This window comes from Vulpes vulpes, chromosome 4 (genome assembly GCF_048418805.1).
Source record: "Vulpes vulpes isolate BD-2025 chromosome 4, VulVul3, whole genome shotgun sequence".
Classification (NCBI taxonomy): domain Eukaryota; kingdom Metazoa; phylum Chordata; class Mammalia; order Carnivora; family Canidae; genus Vulpes; species Vulpes vulpes.
The window spans coordinates 101,708,356-101,722,069 of NC_132783.1; the positions used below are offsets into that span (position 1 = coordinate 101,708,356).

General features: G+C 45.5%; 1 protein-coding gene across 1 annotated transcript in view; it reads left to right on the forward strand.

The window, feature by feature from the left end:
- The window catches only part of SLIT3 (slit guidance ligand 3), a 589,227-nt gene that overhangs the window by 390,528 nt on the left and 184,985 nt on the right, over positions 1–13,714 (forward strand). The window contains exon 5 of the mRNA XM_026009601.2: positions 3,321–3,392. Coding sequence (XP_025865386.2) covers positions 3,321–3,392 — 72 coding nt within the window. The remainder of the gene's footprint in view (positions 1–3,320; positions 3,393–13,714) is intronic.

Below are 13,714 nucleotides of genomic sequence, written 5' to 3' on the forward strand. Positions count from 1 at the left end.
TAATAAGTCCTCTTTGGTCTTGTGTTTTTGGATGGAATAATCCGTCGGTTAATCATTTTCCGGAAGCAGGAAAATGCACTTTAGCTAATGCAGTTCTCCTTTCTTTCAGAGTTCTAATTATTTAAAAAGGCATCCCAATCCGCGGCCCTACTTCCCAACCAAGAAAGCATTTCCCACCAGCCATCTTCCTTTACTTCCCCCAGAAAATTTCAGCACGTCCCATATTCTCTCACCGTGCTCCAGCCTCATACTTTTAATCTAATGTGTTTTAAAAAGAAAAAAGAAAAGTTCCCTTTTCCTGGCTACTTCTGAGCATTTTCCCTCAGGAAGGGCAAGGCACTAATCCCCCGGCAAGCAATTGGCCAGAACTAGACTCTTGGGCACTCCAGATAGATTTTGTTATTTTTATTTAAATGTCAGCTGAAAATGGTGGCTCTTGTCTCTCTCAAGGGTAGTGCTTAGCACTAGCTCCATGCTCTGGCATCACGCTGAGATAAACACGCTATTAGGAGCCTTCACAAAGGCCTCGAGATAATTGTGAAGGGACAGTTACCGAAAATGAAGCACCCAGCCCTGAACCCTCCTCCACGCCCCATCAGTAACACCATTAAAGCTGTCAGTTTTTCAGCCCGCTGGAGGTATTTATGAAATCAATATACAATCCTGCAGATGGATGGCAGAGGTATTGTTAGCTGGAGAACAGAGGCTCAATGGAAAATAAAATTAATAAAATTTACAAGCGGATTGTCATGGGGAACAGATAAATTCCCTACAATCCACTGTTTTGCTCAGTTGTGGCAGGAGGAAAGCATGGGAGGGAGGTGGAAAGAAAGCTGTGTTTTAAACTGAGTCCCTTAAACTAGGTAGGAGCGAGACTGGGTATACCTCCAGCGGCAAAATAGCGACTAGAAACCCCAGTGGCCACCCCATGCAATTGCAGGGTTTTTGCCTGTGTGATTACTTTTGTGGGATGTTTCCCAGCAGCTGGGCCAGATTTTTCTGCTAAACAGCTACTCTCCTCTCATCATCCCACCATATTACAAGCCAGAACCTTCGTACAATTGTTATCTCTTCAGTATGTTTGGGGCGCCTTAAAAATAAAGGGTTAATACACTATGGAATATGTGCCTGTTTTCCTGGCTTCCAGGCATGGTTGTAAACTGACTAGTCCAAACCTCTCTCCTGTTTGTTCCCCCTGCCCCTGATTTTGATCATTAGCCATTGACCAGAAGTGTGTCCCAACCTGTTTCCCAGAGCAGCCAGAGATAGCAGCCAAGCGCGGGTGGGTAGGAGCAGGGGCTTGCTGTCCTAGACATCAGCCTGTGCGTGGCAAAAAAGACTAGGCCATTGTGGTTGCTGGAGACTTGGGTTATAACCCAGATGCCTGGTGGAAATTGCATTAGTCAGATGACAGGACCTGCGCCCTCTTCTCCTGGAGTCTGATGGAGAGCAGAGGAGTGACCTTGGCGACCCTGCCTGACCTCTACTGTCACCGTGGGCTCTGTTCAGTGCCCTGACTCCAGGCCGGAGCCCTGCTCATTGAATCAGGCCCAGCCAGGGGAGTCTGCAAACAGGGCTCCGTGTGCATCTAAATTTACTTACGCCGGTTGCAGACAGAGGAAACTGGATTTGAGACGGGAAGCACCGTGTTATTCAGCCCCAGAAGCCACTGATAGTCGTATCTACACCCTACCCCAAATCCGAGCCTTGCCTTGGGGCTTAACCACAGCCCCGGATGATCCCCAAGTGTCTAAAGTTCCAGCCAGCTGCTTAGAATGTGCAACTCCTCTCAGCAGGTGAGAGCAGAGAAGTGAAGTCTCTCCTCTGCTTTCTGTTTCTCCTCCTGGTTCTTCACACAGTGTTCATTAGACAGCCTAAGTGTCAGTGGACGATGGTTGTCTGACTGCTCTTTCCAAATATATGTGGAGTCCTCTTTAGCTTTTGATTAGGTTCCTGTGGAAAATCAGTGTGGGAGAGGATCCATTGGTACAGTCTACCCCTGGGAGAGCTTGGCAGTTAAAGACGTTTACCCTGTGACCCAGTGTGTTCTTCTTATAGGAAGCAGCTCAACAATTACCCTCAAATTGTGTGGGGAGGAAAACTCATCCTAGCCTTCCTTAAATGACAAATACCAACAGCGTGTGATCCTATAGCCCTGTATACAATTGGGTGATATATAGTGATTTAAAGGTTGTCAGACATGTACTGTTAATGACGTGAACAGATGTTCTCAAGATAATAAGTGAAAAAGAGTTTATGACTGACTATATACTATGAGATAATATTGGTGAAATCTATACTTATTGCTCCTAATTCGTAACAGTGGTTATGGTCTGGGTAGGTAATTTTTTACCTTAATATCTCATGGGTTTTCTGCTATTTTTTAAATAATTGAGATATATATTTGTGTGTATATATATATATATATATGATTGATGTGTGTGTGTGTGTAGACACACACAGGTTATGATTGATTATTCATTGGGATTCCAAGCAAGTTTGAGGCATGAATGAAAACAAGTGCATATGTATGGTTTGGGGAGGAGGGGACAGAAAATACTGCATGGGTCTTAGGAAAGAAAACTGAGGTTTTGGGGATTGTTAAAGAGGACCCTAACACAAGACCTGGGTTTGAGCCAGCTTCAACACCTGACAGTTTGTCCTTTACCTTTCTTCCTCAAAACAACAGTTAAGCAGTTAGCACTGCTTAATGCTAGATGAGGTGCCAGTGGGACCCCCATTTTGTGGAAATGCAAATTGAAGTCATCATGCATGTCACTAAGCCGATCCAGGAGGTCCCCAGAGGTGGGGGGTGGGGGGTGCGGTCTGGGGCTCTAGAATAAACGGAGGTGGTCATCCCCCATCAGAAAATCAGGATAGCTAGGCTCCCTCCCAATCCCAGATGACAAAGGCAGAGAGTCCCTAAGAGATGGGAGACTGAGTGGTGTTGACCCTGCAGTGGGGGAGGGACGACATGGGGGAGGGGGGCAAGGGGTCTCTCTGGGAGGTGGCAAAACAGAGAATTGGGTGCGGTGTGCACAACAAATAACCCAGCGTCTTGGCTCGTGGCCTGGAGGTGCGAGACCACCCACAGCGCCCGCCCTGGAGGCGAGCTGCTCCCGCCTGGTAACCATTCCAGCAAAGGCCATCACTAGAGAACAATGTGAAGGCTTGTAGCAGCCTGGGGCCTGAGACTGAACAGTCCCTCCAACACTCCTGGCCGCAGAGGCAGCCTGCGAGGGGTTTTGTTGTCCTAATGAGATGCAGATAAAGCCGGGCCTTGGTCCTTAACGCAGTGTGCCTCTTCTCTTCCTGTTTAGAGATCTGAGCGAAAACCAGATCCTGGGGATCCCAAGGAAGGCGTTCCGTGGCATCACCAACGTGAAGAACTTGTAAGTGATGGTTGGTTTTTGTTTGTTTGTTTGTTTGTTTGATTCTCTTCAGATGTGGCTTTCTGGCCAAAACAGGGGTGAGGGACAGGACAGGAAGGTGGTATCATCATGCTGTGCGCCGCCTCGGTTGCAGGTGCCTTTGAGACAGATTGAGGGATGTGCTTGAGCGGTTTCCAGGGAACACACGTCGGATGCCATGACAGCTCCCCAGAATCCTGTTCCTCTCTGGTTTTGAGCCCCAGTGTGAACATGAAAGTCCCAGACCTCGGTCAGAACCTGGCCCTGCAGTAGCTCTGTGGCCTGGGGCTTGACTCAGCTACTCCCAAGGTCGTTATTTTCCATAAAATGGGGATGATGGACTGGTGGGGGTGCTGATGTAAATGAGAAAGTGTGCTTCATACATAGTAAGTGTTCAATAAATGGGAGGCTTGATGATGGTGGCGAAGATCATGACAGCGAAGAGGTCACTGTTGTTAATAGGATCTTGTGATAGGGTATGTCCACCTGTATCCCAGGATTGTGGGAGACAGAGCCACCACCGCTCATTGCTCTAGGTGCTTGGTTTTGGGGGTATTCTTAGTTTTATCTTGAAGTAATTATTGATTCACAGGAAGTTTCAAAAATAGTGGATAGATCCAAGTGCCCTTTACCCCAGTTTCCTCCCAGTGGTAACAGCTTCCATAACTAGCATGGTATCAAAACCAGGAAACTGCCATTGGTACAATCCACAGATGTCATTCTTGAGATTTCAGAGTATTACACTCATTTGTGTGTGTATGCCATGCGCAGTTCTGTGTAACTTTATCACATGCAGATTGCTGTGCCCATTGATACGATCTGTGCAGAACTATTCTATCACTGTTTTTTTGACTTGCCAAATAACCTTCGCCATTTTTATCCTGGCCTCCACTGTTTGCTGTTTAACAGGCCCTTAACTTTCACGACGACTTAATTTCCTCCCATACCACTGTGTCCATGTGTTCAGAATGTGTGTTGGGAGAGGGGCACAGAAGGAAGTCTGGTTTATCTGGGCACGCACTTCTGTCCACTAGCCTCCTTCCCAGGCTCATGCTCAACTTGACAAGTCTCAAAAGAGGTTTCTTTAAAACAACTTTAGCTATCAGTTTTCCTTATAAGGACTACAGGGATATTAGTGTCGGGGGAAACTGATGATGGCTTCCAGATACAGGCTGTCTGCTTCCCCTGTTGCTGAGAACTTAGTGGGAAGCTTTTGGTGTTTAACGTGCAAAGCACACAAGAGGGCAGAGGTATCTTGAGGTGAAGGGACCTAGGGCAGAGAGGACTTTGCAAAGGGATCCCACACAGGAAGCTGCCCACTGCTTCATCTGGGGGGTGTTTGCTCAGAAGCAGGAGAGGGTAGGGTGGAGCAGACAAAGCCATGGAGAATGTGACTCAAGATTGTACATATAAACCAAAACTAAGAGGTTGTGTTAATTTGCATCCCAGGAAGGTAAGGCAAGAGGAGAGCTTAGAGATCCTCTAAAACCCCACAGGTCAACAGGGAGAAAATTGAGGACCAGAGAAGAGCAGTGACTAACTCAAGGTCAACCAGCTTCTTGATGGCTGATCCCCAAATTAACATTTTTACATATATAAAGTGGTATATCTGTCCTATCTCATGCCTCTAATTATAAGTGGGCCAGTGAACAATAAAACACTGCACTGGTGTATAAGCAGGGCTGTGTAATTACCAACTGCATTTCTGGTTCTCAAGAAAGTGCTTAAATCTCATAGTGGTACATGACAGTTGCTGAATTGGGGGCAGGGCTTGTTGTTTTCCTGTAATATCTCTAACTCCACAAAGGCCTCAGGAGCTCAGAGATTCAGGATTCTGCAAACGTGGACTCCTGACTCAGTCAGGAACAACTGTCATCCCCCTACTTCTGCAGGCCATGCAAATGCATGTTACTCAAAGGCCAGAATTCAGGGAGGATATCCTCTTGTTTTTTTTATACCCAGTGTCAGCATGTGGTCCTGGGGTGAGGGGAGAGGGAACCAGACTCACAGCTTAAGGGATGAATTAGCTAACAGAACTAAAGGGGGGTCGATTACTTTACACTGGGAATCACTTCCTTCAGCATGCATTCGTTGGGCAGAACCTATAAAGCCCAGAAGTGTTATTCATATTTTCGGGCAGCTTACAGTAAAACTGGGGACAAGAAACACATGTGTATAAGAGAATGGTTAGTGATTAGTGATTACTAATAATCCACATGAAAATTGGGAAATGAGTGACCATGTGTAGTCAAGGCTACCAGAGCTCAGTGAAGAAAAATGGCTTTAAGGAGCACAGCCTAAAGGTTAGAAACTAGGTTTTGCCAGCCTGATAGATCTGGGTCCAATTTTCAGCTATTGTGCATGCTAAGTCTATGACCTTAGACCTATTACTAATCACTTTTGATCCTAGGTTTCTTCCACTGTAAGATGAGGATATGAATTGTACTCAACCTCCTAGGCTTTTTGTGAAGGTTAATAAAATATTGAGTGTGGATAACTTAGTACGATGCTTGGTACATAGAAGATATTTAGAAAGTTCTAGCTACTGTTACTGCTGTATCCCTTTGTTGTTGTTATAAAGGTAAAGACTTAAACTGGGCCTGATGATTGGAATTCATAAGTAGACAAGGCAAATAGGATGTGCAACTATAGAGGCAAACCTGTATAAAGTGTGTTTCAAGGAACATAGGCTGAGCCATCTGATGGGGGTGGGGGATTATGAGGCAGAGCATAGGTAATAAGGTTAGGAAGAGAAGTGAGGCCAGGTGGTGGTGAGTCTTGCCTCCAAGGTATATGGACATAAGCTGTAGGTACTGAGAACATAGATGGCTTCCAACATGGGAAAAGTCATGAAGAAAACATATTGTGGAAGAGGAGCCTAGGGTAGGAGGAAGAGGAAGAAGGAAAGGCAGGGGACAGGAGATGAGGCTGAGCCCAATATTAGGGGTCAGGGCTCACACTTTGGAAAGAGACCAGTCAGAAGTGAAGGAGGATCCAGGGCACCTGGGTGGCTTAGTTGGTTAAGGGTCTGCCTTTGGCTCAGGTGGTGTTTTTAGGGTCCTGGAATAGAGCCCTGCATTGGGCTCCCTGCTCAGTGGAAAACCTGCTTCTCCCTCTGCCCTTCCCCCTCAACCTGTGTACCTGCATGCACACGTGCTCCATCTCTCAAATAAATAAATAAAATATTTTTTAAAAAGAAGTGAAGGAGGATCCAAAGATACCAGTAGAGGCCAAGTCAACAGAAATTGGCAATCAATGAGGTATTAGTGGCCAGGGGAAAAAAGTGGAAAATGATGAGTTTCCAAGCTCCAATCAAGGAATGATGGTGAATTTTCATAGTCCTTCATCTAAGCAGCCATCAAATTGTTTATTGAAACTACTAACTGTCAGCTCTTGGGGAAGCCATGAAGACTAAGAGACACAGACCCGTGAGCTTTGTCTTCTTGGAACTCCCACTCACAAAGACTGAAAAGTCAGGAGGAAAAGAGCCAAACTTGAAGATCATAAGTTGGGTGTGAAGTGATGTCAAGTCTTCCATGGGCAGTGTGAATGGAGCATCTTCTGTGTGTTTGGAAATTGGTGAGCCTGATATCCCATCTTATTGCTGGGCAAATTACTTTGGTCTATGGGCCACAGCTGTGTCTATGGGCCTCAGCTTCTATGGTTTTAATAAAAGGGAGGGAGATGAAATAAACTTACAGCCTTAAGAGAAAATATCATGTGGGTAATTGGAGATATAGGAGCTGAACTGAGGGAACAAGTTCAAGGAGGGGAAGCATCTGCATAGAGGTGATAATTGAAGTTATACATTTAAATATGCATCAGTACATGTAAAATAGGAGACGCTTTGCAGAAATTAAGTTTGTATAAAACCTATTAAGGAAACACTCCTCCTCCTACCAGACCTCAATTACCCACATGTAGATTGTCTCTCTTGTTACAAATTTTAAATCTCAGGAATATACATCCCTCTCATCAGTCTGAGAACCACCTCCCTTACCCACCCCCCCACCCCCCACCAGGCTTCTCTACTGCCTTGTGTGAGCTCAGGGAATATGATGTTGTTCTATTCCCTAGGTAAAATAGGAATAGAAGATAAATTCTTGAAGTAGTGGGCTATGAAATGACATCAGTTGAGCCTATCCATGATACCATGTTTCATTAGGAGAAGAAGGTTAAGGATTGGTCTGTGTTTTTAGTAATTTTGTAGTTTTTAGATGGATTTTCTTTGCTTGTTCTGACATTCCCCTTTAAGAAGGAAGAGAATGTGATACACCCATTTTCCAGATGATAATTAAGTTTCGATCAGTGTGTTTATTTTTTTTTTATATATATTTTTTAATTTTTATTTATTTATGATAGTCACAGAGAGATAGAGAGAGGCAGAGACACAGGCAGAGGGAGAAGCAGGCTCCATGCACTGGGAGCCTGACGTGGGATTCGATCCCAGGTCTCCAGGATCGCGCCCTGGGCCAAAGGCAGGCGCCAAACCGCTGCGCCACCCAGGGATCCCCAGTGTGTTTAATTTAGTAAAAGTCAGCTGACACAATTGGGCCTAGGCCTTCTCACATACCTATCCTTAGTAACATACCCAAACACATTTTAGACTCTATCCATAGACACTTCTGTGCACTGTAATTCCTGTCCACTCAGCCATGCTAGCAGCAGGAAGAAGGGAGAAGTAACCAAGAAGGCCATACTTCAAGGCCAAACTTCACTTACTAGTGAAGGCCTGATATACAGAGGCAAAGAGGCAAGTGTGCAGCTTTTACCAGAGCTGAGGGGCAGGACCCAGGTGGTGTTTAACCTAGTGGGAATGGATGCTAAAGGGACTTGGCACCCTGTCCCCACCCCAACAAAGAAAGTCCCTAATTGTTTCCTGGTCCTCAAGAGAAGAGAGAAAAGGTAATTAGCGGGGGCCACCACTGTGTGCAATTACTAAATACTGGTTTTATGGGCTGGTCCCACTTGGCTGCCTGTCTGGAAGGGGGAAGAGGTGCTGTATTTAAAGAGAAGCAGTGAGCTGGACAAACTGATCTAGAAGAAGAAGACTCGGAGAGACTACAGTGTAGACAGTGTAGACAGAAGAGCAGTATGCAGACACCACGCCAGGTACTGGCCAGAGGCATGAGGGAGAGAGGGGAGGACAGAGGGAGATAATCAGGAAGACACAGAGATAGGGAAAAAGAAGGGAATTGGGAGAAAACGGAGATGACAAGCCACAATCCAGCAAAGCATAAGAAGAAAAAGACAAAATCCAGTATAGAATGTTTTTAAAAAAATGTCCCCTTGCCCTATCTTTCTCAGCACTTGTGTTTTCCTCTCTTTTTCAGTTTCTATTTGCGAGGACTCTGTAGGACATGCATTCCAGAAGGAAAAATCAATAACCCCTGTCTCTGCCAGCTAGTGGAATTTGGAATTGACGGTTTCAAAACAAAGCTGGGCAGGCGGCCTTTGTGTTCTCTAGTTAGTCTGGGTTGCCGCACTGCCCGAGTCTGCCCTCCTGCTTCCTGAGATTAATGAGGGCTGTCTCCGCCTGCCCGGTGAGCAGCCAGTAATCTTATGTGAGGGTGAGGGAGGTATGCGGGGGGACATGAAGCACCCATTCGCTCGCTCGCTCGCTCGTTCGTAGCATCCCTGCCTGCTAATCTTGGCAGCCATTCGTTCTGTCATTGTGCCTGGGACGGAGTTCACCCTCCTGGTCATGCCCTGCAAGACTGTACGTGGCTGGGCCCTCCCTCATCCACAGCACACTTCCTGTGCTCCATCTCATCCCTTGAAACATCCTAAGCTCCTTCCTGCCTGCGGGACTTTGCACTTGCCACTCCATTTGCACGGGATGCTAAGCCCTCAGACCTCCGTAGGGTCAACTCCTTCAGATCTGTTAGGTTCATCTCAAACATCACATCCGGGTGGCCTTTCCTGATCCATCCAAAGCAGCCCCCCAGCCCCCACTGTCCCTCCTGTCTATCCCATTACCCAGTTATATTTTTCAGAGCCTTCATTGCCCTCTGAAATTATCTTGTTCATTTATTTGTCAAACTGTCTCCGTCTGTCACACAGAATGAACATGTGTATGTGGGGACCCCACCTGCATCTGTCACTGTGGAATCCCCAGTGCCTAGACAGTTTGTGGCAGAGAGTAAGGTCAACTAAAAATGCATCAAATGAATGTTTGTTCACTCCTCGAGTATTTGCAGTTGACCTATTATGTATACAAAATCATGCACAATCATTAAGATGTTTAATATGAAAATCATATTATAGAAATAAGACACCATCCTTGTACTCAGAGAACTCAGTCTAGTGAGGAGACAGACAAGTAAATGAGCAGTTGCAGGATGTATGCCAAGACTCCATTGGAGTAAGGATGAAGAGATGGGAAAGCCCCCAGACAGGCCTGATGCTAGCTTCACTCAGGAAGTGACATGAATTGGGTCATGAAGGATGAGTAGGACTTCATCCAGGTGAAGGGCTTTCCAGGCAGAAGGAATAGCATGTAAAAAATCACTCACCTGTGCAAAGGCACAGAGATATGTGAAGGAGTTGATGCTTGGAAGAGTTGATGGCTGGAACAGAGCAAGCAAGAGAGGTCCTGAAGAGAGATGAGTTTAGTGAGGCAAGGAGTTGGGGCCGATGGGGAGGAAGAACTCTGAATGTCGTGATCCATGGCGTAATGAGATCACTGAAGCACTTTTAATAGGAGAGTGTTGTGATCAGATGTTCATTTAAGAAAGGCCATGACAGTGATTGGGGGAGGATTGGCTGCCAAGGGGACACTCAAGTCCAGGTGGCCAGTGGAGGTACTTCTACAGTTATTGAGAGATTACAGGGCCCTAGAGGCAGTCCCAGTGGACCTAAAGAGGCAGTGGCAAACCACAGAAAGCTGTGGGGGTGGACTGGGTGGATGAATGCCAGCCAGTGGGACCTAGCAGACCAGAGGCAGAGGCAGCTCTCAGCACAAGGCATCTCTGCTGCCTCAGACCCAGGGGTGGTGCCTGCCTGTCCTGAGGAACGCCATGCTGCCTCTTGGAGGAGGGTTCGGGAAATCTCCCAGGAGGCAAGCAGAGGCCGCAGATCACCTGCCCCAGGGGTGGTGGCATTTCCAGCCTCCCCCCGCCCCCTGCCCTGCATTCGTGGCTCTATGTCAGGTTCAGAAATGCTGCTGGAGGAAGTTGGACTGGACCCCAACCTGCTAAGTGTTACCCAAATAAGCTGTCTTTAAAAAGGGATCATGTCAGCTCACCTCCTTTTCTTCCTTTCCCTTCCTCCCTCCCTTCCTTTTTTCTCTTCTGTTTTTCCATTCTTCCTTCCACACATCGTGATTGAGTCCATCCCCTTTCCAAACCCAAAGCTGGTCCTGGAAACAAATGAATAAGACATAGTCCCTGTTCTTGAGAATTTCCCTCTGCAGAGGGAAGCAAACAGATATACAAAGAGCATTTATAATGTGATAAATATATCCCTAGAGCATTCTTCTTTATCTGTTCCATGGCCAACAATGTAAGTGCTCAATAAACAGTGGTTGATTTATTAAAGTAAATCCGCTGAAATGAGAAAAAGAGTAGAAGACACGGGTGAGTTGGATCCTATCATTCTGGAAAAGATATGTTTCTGTGCCATCAAAAAGCAAGGAGGTGGTAGTGGTCAGTGACCAATTCCAGAAAGTGTGCCTAGAATTGATAGCTGTATAAGTAACAAAGATAATTTCTTCCCAGCCAGATTACATAGTTTTGTAGTCTGCGTTAGGGGCCCTCTATTGGGCTTTGGATATTTCTTCTGCTCATTCTAAGTTATATTGTCTGCTCAGTTGTCTCTCTCTTCCAATGGCCTGAAGCAATATAGACAAAGATCGAGTCTGTCCTGTTCACTGTCTGCTTGTTTGCGAGAGTCAATCTATGCCTGGCACAAATATGATAGGTGTTCAAACAATGAAAATGAATAAGTGGATGACTTTCAGAACAAAAAGACTCTAGCACTTAGAGAGGCACGAAAACCCTGAATGAAAGAGCATGATTACATCTGGGAAAAAAAGAAAAATTAAAGCAAAGCAGCAAGAACCAACTGTTGTGTTTTTTCAGGCTAACGGAGACAGACCACTATTCTGACTCCAGCACCAAAATTTACTGTCTGGGGTATTTTTATTTGTGTAAAAAATTCTTTTTTTAACTCATCACAGATATTTAACCCCTGAGAGCATTAAATCCACAGAAAGTTTTTCTGAGTGTCTAGCTAGGAAGAGCTCTGAGATTTGGTGAGCATGGAGTAATGTCTTATAGGAAACAGCAGGTGCAGATCACTGGGAAATGTTGGGAAAGCATTTCTGGCTTCTAGCACCAGCCAAGCCCCCGGGCAGAAATAGGCTGTGATGGTGACCATTTGGGAAAGAATTTCTGAGGAGACCAACAAGAGTGTCTGAAAGTGTGAGTTCTTTTTTTTTTTTTTTTTTAATTAATAGACTTTTTTTTTTTTTTTTTTAAGAGCAGTTTTAGGCTTAACAGAAGAATTAGGCAGAGAATACGTAGTCCCATATACCCCCTGCCCATACACATAGTTTCTCCCATTAAATTTCACATTACATGGCAAAAGAGACTTTGCAGATGTGATTAAATGAAGGATCCTGAGATGGATAGACTATCCTGAATTATTTAAGTGCACCTAATGTAATCAGAGGGTCTTTATAAGAAAGAGGACAAGTGCTGGAAGCAGAGGGAGAAAGACCATGTGTTACAGCAAATGAGGACAGAACTTACCTGGAGAAGGCAAGGAAACATTCTCCTCTAGAGCCTCCAGAAGGAACACAGCCCTGCTTACACTTTGACATTAGCCCACGTGAAACTGGTCTAGAACTTCTGACTTCCAACTGCTGAGAAAATGTATTCATATTTTAAGCCTCTAAATCTGATCATTAATTATGGCAGCGATAGGAAACCAATACTAATACTGGCCCTAGGGCTGCCACTTAACCTCTTGGTGTTGGCGTCCTCATCTGTTAAAATAAGGAATTGACATGCTGTGATCAGCGGATTTCAATGTACTCTGAGAAGCTATAGTGCTTTAAGAGCCTACAAATTAAAAAGTTACTTTTTAAATGATAAAGTTTTAAATTCTTTTATTTTTTTTTAAAGATTTTATTTATTCATGAGATACACGGGGAGAGAGGCAGAGACACAGGCAGGGGGAGAAGCAGGCTTCATGCAGGGAGCCCAATATGGGACTCGATCCCGGGACTCGATCCCGGGACTCCAGGATCACACCCTGGGGCCAAAGGCAGATGCTTAACCGCTGAGCCACCCAGGGATTCCCCTAAATTCTCTCTTTTAGACATTGATGTTCAACATGAGATTTTGTAGACCCCAGAGTCCTATTTAAAAAAAAAAAACTTGAAAAATCACTGGGCCAGACAATCTTTCAGGCAGGTTCAGATTGTAAACTGTGATGATTCTTTGAGACCATCATCCATCAGGGAGGAGCGAGGTTGTGTCATTGAGAGAAAACTCAGCAGCAGAATCAAGAAGCCAGGGTCTGGTGGGAACCAGCAGAAAAGAAGACCTGAATAACACCTTATCTCAGTGCCTAGAAGTTGGTTACCCAGTTTGGGGGTCTGGGCTGGGCATATTCTTCAGAGAAAAAGAAAAGGGAAAGTTGGATGTTGACTGGGAGACACTTTCTGGAATGGAGCCAAAGGCATCCGAAATCTTTGGGACATCCTTGGGACTGGTTACAGATTTCTGCAACATGTCTGAGTTCAGCCAGCTTTCCTACGCGGTCTTCCTTCCTGCTGGCCTTGCCAGATAGACTGGTTTGCATCTCAGGGAAATGGCTGCTTTGGGAAAGAGGGTTCTTTAAGGACTTAGGGGTGGGAAGACTTGGTCAGACACAGCACTCAAGAAATATTTGCCGGATGAATAAAGAAGTCTTTTGCGGGGGGAGGTGAGAAGGTGGTTTTCAGAGCCTGAGATGTCAGCCCCAACATTGCTCATCATGATGGGTATAGGTGTGTTATTAGAGCTGGTGTTTCAGAGCACCTTGTATTAGAACTGACAAATCCATATGCATGGCCATGCTAGAGTGGAGCACTTCTGTGTCTGCCACAAGTGCTCAGCTCTGTAAATGGACAGTGTGTTACAATTTGTCCATTTAGAATGACATAATTTGCCATTGTTAACACTCTCCTTTAAAGCTCTCTCTATAACCAGGCCCCAGGCACAAATGCCCAAAGCTAAATTACTTCTAAATGCCAATGATCAGTTCTCGGGTACTGTATCTGCCAGGGAAACTACCTAGCCAGACAAATAAGTACC